Here is a 7973-nt window from a genome sequence, read left to right on the forward strand (position 1 = left end):
AGAATAGCAAAAGAGTGGAGAAGGAGAAGCACTGGTTGTGATAGGTCGTTATCAAAATCATATGAGAACGAAGAAAGGAAGATCCAAGTCAAGATCCAGACCTAGCACAGATGATTGCGCCTTTTGCCGAGAAAAAGGGCACTGGAAGAAAACTGTCCAAAGTTGAAAAATAAGGCCAAACCAAACAATGGGAAGGTTGTCATGGATTCAAATGTAGTTGATTGTGACGACTCTGATTTCTCACTAGTTACAACGGAGCCATTCAAACCATCTGACATATGGCAGATGGATTCAGCTTGTAGCTATCACATGTGTCCCAACAAGGACTGGTTCATTGATTTTCAAGAAGGAAAATGTTGAGTTATTCACACCGCAAATAACAATCCTCTTACCGCATATGGTATTGGTTCAATCCGATTAAGGAAAAATGATGGATTGATCAGAACATTAATAGATGTTTGATACGTACCGGAATTGAAGAAAAATCTCATTTCTATAGGAGCCTTAGAGTCAAAGGGGCTCAAAGTCGTTGCAGAAAATGGGATAATGAGAATATGCTCCGGTGCACTAGTGGTAATGAAGGGAATTCGGCGAAATAATAAGATGTACCACTATCACGGTAGTACAGTTATTGCGACAGCAACAGTGACATCCAATGATGACAAGGAGGCAGAAGCAACGAAGCTATGGCACATGCGCTTGGGATATGCTGGAGGAAAATCCTTGAAGATTTTATCAGATCAAGGATTGTTAAAAGGAGTAAAGACTTGCAATTTGGAGTTTTGTGAGCATTATGTCAAGGGAAAACAGACAAGGGTTAAATTTGGAACAGCAATCCATAATACTAAAGGTATTTTGGATTATGTTCACTCTTATGTTTGGGGTGCTTCCAAAACACCTTCACTAGGTGGGAAACACTATTTTGTAACCTTTATTTATGACTTTTCCCGAAGAGTATGGGTGTATACTATGAAAATCAAAGATGTGCTGCTGGGAATTTTTCTCAAATGGAAGGCGATGATAGAGACTCAAACAGGCAGAAAGATAAAGTGTCTTCGCACAGATAATGGTGGAGAATAAAAAAAATGATCTTTACAATAAGATTTGTGAAGATGATGGCATTTTGACACATTTCACCGTCAGAAATACACCACAACAAAATGGAGTGGCAGAACGCATGAACCGGACTTTGCTGGAGAAAGTTCAGTGTATGTTGTCCAATGTTGGCTTGGGCAAAGAATTTTAGGCTGAGGCAATAACATATGCATGCCACCTCATTAATCATCTACCATCTGCCGCTATTGGAGGCAAGATACCATTTGAAAAATAGTATGAAAAACCTGCTGAAGATTATAATTTTTTACATGTGTTTCGCTCAATTGCATACTATCATATGAAAGAGTCAAAATTGGATCCGAGAGCAAAGAAAGCTATATTTATGGGGATTACTTCTGGAGTCAAAGGATACCGATTATGGTGTCCAGAGACAAGAAAAATTATATTCAACAGAGATGTTACCTTTGATGAATCTGCCATAACAGATAAGGTGACAGTTGAAGATGTCAAACAAACTGATGGTGCTTCAAATCAGGTGGAGTTTGAGGGAAAATTAATTTTCCCAACACAGGGAGAAAATGAGGAAACGATATAAGATTTTCCCCTGGAAGAAGAGTCAGTGGAAGGGGAGATTCCAACTCAGGAACCCAAATAACAACTTGAATCAATAGCAACCAGCAAGCCAGAAAGAATAATAAAAAAACTTGTTCGTCTCATAGAGACAGTGGCTTGTACAGGCTCAATTGTAGCTGATGGTGTTCCTACCACTTATAAAGACGCAATCCAAAGTTCAGAAGAAGATAAGTGGAGGATTGCCATGAATAAAGAAATGTAGTCCCTTCATCAGAATTGCACATGAAAATTGGCCAATCTCCCGAAGGGCAAGAAAGCAATTGGGTGCAAATGGGTATTTGCAAAGAAAGAAGGATTTCCTAACTAAGAAGATATTCGCTACAAAGCAAGATTGGTGGCCAAAGGGTACGCTCAAAAGGAGGGAATTGATTACAATGAAGTATTTTCTCCAGTCGTGAAACACTCCTCCATTAGAGTTTTGTTGGCTTTAGTAGCACAGTTGAATTTGGAACTAGTTCAGTTAGATGTAAAAACTGCATTTTTACATGGAGATTTGGAAGAGGAAATCTATATGACTCATCCAGAAGGATTCAAAGTTGCTGAAAAGGAAAATATGGTGTGCAAACTTGAAAAATCATTGTATGGATTGAAACAATCTTCTAGACAATGGTACAAACGATTTGACAAATTTATGTTGCGGCAGAAGTACAGAAGAAGCAAATACGATCATTGTGTGTATTTGCGCAAGCTTGAAGACCGATCCTTCATATATCTTCTCCTATACGTTGACGATATATTGATAGCTTCCAAAAGTCAAGAGAAAATTGAGAAGTTGAAGATTCAACTAAGAAAGGAGTTTGAGATGAAGGATTTGGGTGAGACGAAGAAAATTCTTGGCATGGAGATAAAAAGAGATAGACATTCAAAGAAACTCTATCTATCTCAGAAAGAATAATTGAAGAGAGTAATAGATCGATTTGGCATGAATGAGAACACGAAGTCGGTTAGCACTCCTCTTGCTCCTCACTTTAAGCTTAGTGCTGCTATGTCGCCGAAGAATGAAGTTGAACGAGAGTATATGTCAAGAGTGCCATATGCGAATGCCGTTGGTAGCTTGATGTATGCAATGGTTTGCACAAGACCTAATATTTCACATGCTATCGGAGTTGTAAGCAGGTATATGCATGATCCAGGAAAGGAGCATTGGCAAGCTGTGTAATGGATTCTACGGTATATTCGTAATACTGTAGATGTTGGATTGATTTTTGAGCAGGAAGATAGTCAGTATCTGATTGGATAATGTGACTCGGATTATGCAGGTGATTTGGACAAGCGTAGATCAACTACTGGTTATGTTTTCACTTTTGCAAATGCACCAGTTAGTTGGAAGTCTACTTTGCAGTCAACGGTTGCTTTGTCTACTACTGAGGCAGAGTTCATGGAAATTACAGAGGCTGTAAAGGAGGCAATTTAGCTTCAAGGGTTGCTTAGAGAGCTTGGTATTGGTCAAGACAGCATAACACTATTTTGTGATAGTCAGAGTGCTATCCAATTAGCAAAGAACCAAGTTTATCATGCAAGGATGAAGCACATTGATGTTCGATATCACTTTATACGAGATATTATAGAAGAAGGTGGAGTCATGGTGTAGAAAATTAGGACTACAGACAACCCTACCGATATGCTAACAAAAGTAGTGACCGGGATGAAGTTTCAACATTGTTTGAACTTGATCAACATTGTTGAACTTTGAAGATTGAAGTTGAAGACACAATCAAAATTTATCAATGAGAGAAAATTGAAAAAGTCGAATCTTGCCAAGGTGGAGATTTGTTGAATTTGACAAGATTAATGTGAACAAGTGTGAACATTTGAAGCCTCTTTTTTGGAAGGAATTGGTAGATGCATTTTTCATGCATTTACATTGCATGATCACACTTAATATGATGTCATGCATGATATTATTAAGGGCATTTTCCTTCTATAAATAGCAAGGGTTTTATTCATTTGTAAACATCTCTCACTTGCCTTCTTATCACCTAAGGTATTTGAATTTTCTTTCTATCTTGTAGTATTTCACTTGTATTTTTTGGAGTGAAATAAAGTTTGAATTGATTGTGTCCGAGGACTAGGCAAAAATCAAATTTTGCCGAACCTCGTTAATTTTTGGTGTTCTTTTTATTATTGTCTCATTTATTATTTATTAGCTACCTTTAGATATAGTAGTTGTGATTTAATCACTCTCTATATATTCGGCTTCCGCAACATAACACATAACTGGAAGAAGTCTTATTTAGATGGAAGGACAATTTGAACTTTGTACCCTTCAGTTACGCCATTTTCCAAGCAAAGAATCCCCTAATTTGAGGTATTAATAATACATTGTATAAAATTTATAAGAAAAGTTTGTTTAAGGCAGGTAATATATAAAATTTGGACAATTTTGATAAATAAGTTTCAAATATTGTATACAAGAAAAAAATCCCTTTTCGAAACTATACCAAACATGAGTTGGTAATATGAGAAAGAAATTGGATTAACCTGTCAGAGACAGAAAATTTAAACGGATGATTCTGGAAATATTATTGACTGTGTTAGTAGATAAAAACTTAATTCTAAGAAAACAAAAAAGAAAAGAAGAAAAGTAGGTCGTTGCCCTAAGTTCACTCCACTGATTACTCGGGCCTTTCAAAGGTACGAATTTTCTGGAAATACATTTTGCATGTCTAAGTTATTATAACGTGTTCAACTACGTAATCTACAAGTCTAAAACCCTTTCTAATCTCCCTGCAGCATATGAGTATTGTGATAGGGTGCGAAAAGATAAGACTTCGTGTGTGAAAGGGGCATTTGAAATGGTGACATTATTTCCACTCAACTTTTTAAGGGAGGCCTAAGATGGTACTTTACCACCACAAGTACGTTGAAATAGTAAAAATTCTATATTTTTAATTAGAGAAATCGAGTTGAAGTTCTAAATAAAGTTGCTTTTGGTAGCAAGAAGTAAAACCTCCTTGTAGACATTAAAAATTTGTCAAATTGGTACATAGAAAAATTTGGATTAGGGCCTCTACAAGAAGAGCCCGTTAGGATTTCACCCAAACCTTAATTCATGCATATAAATAAAGCTACATATGTCATTCAAAAATCATCTCGGTAATTCCATAAACTTTCGGAATATGCACAAAAAGAACAAATATACAATCTGCGAAATTTCATAAAACTCTTGGAATATTCATTAAGAGATCAAAGACATGTTAAATATATCTTGATCTGAGAAAAGAATCAAGGGATAAACAAAGTTGTAACCCGTAATGTTTATCAATAAAATTTTTTTTTTCTTTATAGTTGTTTGTGATTGCAGATTCATTTTTTCTGCACAAATTTATTGCAAACACTCTTATATTGTATTTTTAGCGTGCGAATCCAAATTAATCAGACTACCGAATTGCAAATATTCATTCCTTAAAAAAAAAAAAGTAAGATGGTACTTTGTAGGGGAAATTTGCCTCGAAAGCCCCAAAAGAAAGGCTGGCGTAATTAATCATTATATGACGATAGTGTTACCGTTAAGTGGCTATTCTCATTTTGATTGATTGAAAAAAGCTAAATTAAGTTAGTTTTGTCAAGATTTATTAAATGAACGATTTTTTTTTATTATCTCATAATTTTGCAAAAAGACCAACCTTCAAGTGTTGCGGTGAGATCGATAGGAACCTTCCATCCTTAAGTAGAGGTTTGGACTTCAAGCTCCGTTAATAAAAAAAATCTTAGTAGAAAACACTCTCCTTTAATGAACATTACACATCGTGAATCCTGATTAATCGAGGCCTAATGCAGCATCAGGTGGAGAACAAAAAGAAGAAGCAAAAAGACCCTTAATTAGGCAATTGCTCCATTTTTCAATTGTCTTCGTTTTTCTTCTATAAGACTGGTCTAAATGAGAATAATTGTGGGTTTTAACTTTTAATTGTTCTTTTACTTTTACGGAGCTTTCTTAGTGAAACAAAGGAATATATAATTTTCTTTCATTTTCACTATGTTTATGTATAATACTGATTCCTATAGTTTTTGTAGCATATACTATGACTCGATGTCGCGATCACTAATTCTTTCAATGATAATCAGACCTCTATGATTCATGATACTATTCATTAGCATTGCAGAACGAATCTATTTAGTCATTTTATGAAAATGACTCGTTTCCTACTATTTAGTTCATACATTAAATTAAAAGATTTCTCCTCAAATATGAATATGTTTCCTTTGTGCCCCTATAATTTTTCAATCCTCAATACCAACATTTTTATTGTTATTTTTCTGTTGTATATAGTACGTTTTTACTTGCTATGTTGAGTGCAATTTGTACTTTTTAGTATTGAAACTAACAAAAAATTTAGTGGATTTCCAATATAATTAATTATATTTGATATTTAAATGTTAATAATTGATGCATCACGAAAACTTTACTTCAAGCCTCATTTGGGAGTACAGAGTACGTGAGGACTACGTGTTTTTAGCGTTAAAAAAAGTACTTTTTGATATATAGATTTGGTTTTTAAAAAGAACGTTTGGAAGAAATGCTCAAATTTGAAGCTTTTGAAAATGCTTTTTGACTCCAAAACTTAAGCACCATTTACTGGCAATTTGACCACTAAGAAATTGATAATAGATCCTACTTGAGGTTGATCTTAAAACTTACACAATAAAAGTAATTTGCATAATTATTTTATGAAACAATTATCAAAGTGATCATATAAAATATTTCAGCACACATTTAATACTTCGGTTGCTAGTTATATTTCACCAGCACAGTGCTAATATCACCTAATGTTTTTCATTTTAACTTCATTGACGGTTAGGCCACATACTGTCACGATCCAAAATCTCACCACATGCGTCGTAATGACATTTAGTCTCTAATACTAGGTAAGTCGATTACAATTTCATTTCGAGGCATTTTTTTTCCTTGAAATATATAATTTAATACAAGTGTTGAAACCAAAAGCGGAAACAAATATAACAATCTCCCAAGACTGGTAATATTGAGTCACGAATTCTAACTGAGTACATGCAGTGATCCCAAGGATCGAATATACAATACTGCTCGAATAAGAGTAGACAGTACAATAAAAATGGAAAGACTCCAAGGGACTGCGACGACCAAGCAGCCCTACCTCGAATCCTTGCGATCGCACTCTAATCTATGTCCGAATCCGATCTCTCCAATACCTAGCTCTACACAAAAATATGCAGAAGTGTAGTATGAGTACACCACAATCGGTACCCAATAAGTATTAAGACTAACCTCGGTGGAGTAGTGGTGAGGTACAGTCAAGACACTCACTAGTCATTTAACATGTACAAAATAGTAATATACAGGAATAATAGAAAACAAGTAGCAGTGACGGCAACAGAGATCAATCAGGGATATGAACAACAAGGCAACAAGAACACCATAAATATTGCTCAAATGAATAAGGAACATAAGTACAACCAATTAATCAAGTCCTTCAAATATAAATCTTTCAAAGATAAGTTTTTCAAATAAAAATATTTCGAATATAATTCCTTCAAATAAATATCCTTCGAGTATAATTCTTTCAAATAAAAATCACTCTGTGACACCTCATTTCAAACTTAATGAAACTAAAAAACTCCAACTTCTACATTCGATGCCGAAACCTATCAAATCAAGTCCGATTGATCTCAAATTTTGTACACAAATCATAAATGACATAACGGACCTATTCCAATTTCCGATATCGTATTCCGACCCCGATATCAAAAAGTCAACTCCCCGGTCAAACTTTCTGACCTTCAATTTTTTATTTTCGCCATTTCAAGCCAAATTCAACTATGGACTTCAAAATAAATACCCAGACACACTCCTAAGTCAGAAATCACCATACAAAACTATTGGAATCATCAAAATTCCATTCCGGAGTCATTTTCTCAAAAGTCAAATTCCGGTCAACTCTTTTTGTTTAAGCTTCAAAAATAAGAATTATTCTTTCAATTTAATACTAAATCATCTGAAAACCAAACTTAACCACACACGCAAGTCAAAATACACATCATGAAGTTGTTTGTGACCTTAAGTCGCTGAACGAAACACTAATTCTTAAAACGACAAGTCGGGTCGTTACATTCTCCCCCTCTTAAACATACGTTCGTACTCGGACGTGCCAAAAATTATTCTGAGGACATTAAATTACTGAGTGTATTCTTACACACATACTCGCGGGTGATTCTACGTCACCACAAATTTAATATGAATCCGACAACGCCATCTCAATTGAAGATTATTTCTTTTGTCCATACTTATAAACTTTAAAACCAAA

At 34.9% G+C, this 7973-nt stretch overlaps 1 protein-coding gene across 1 annotated transcript; it reads left to right on the forward strand.

The window, feature by feature from the left end:
• The first annotated feature begins 2611 nt into the window (after positions 1-2611).
• LOC142180041 (secreted RxLR effector protein 161-like) lies at positions 2612-3103 on the forward strand. The gene is made up of 2 exons (XM_075250961.1): positions 2612-2738; positions 2949-3103. The coding sequence occupies exons 1-2, from the start codon at positions 2612-2614 to the stop codon at positions 3101-3103; spliced, it is 282 nt and encodes a 93-aa protein (XP_075107062.1).
• The last annotated feature ends 4870 nt before the right edge of the window (positions 3104-7973 follow it).

The sequence above is a fragment of the Nicotiana tabacum genome, chromosome 4 (genome assembly GCF_000715075.1).
Source record: "Nicotiana tabacum cultivar K326 chromosome 4, ASM71507v2, whole genome shotgun sequence".
In the NCBI taxonomy this organism is placed as follows: Eukaryota; Viridiplantae; Streptophyta; class Magnoliopsida; order Solanales; family Solanaceae; genus Nicotiana; species Nicotiana tabacum.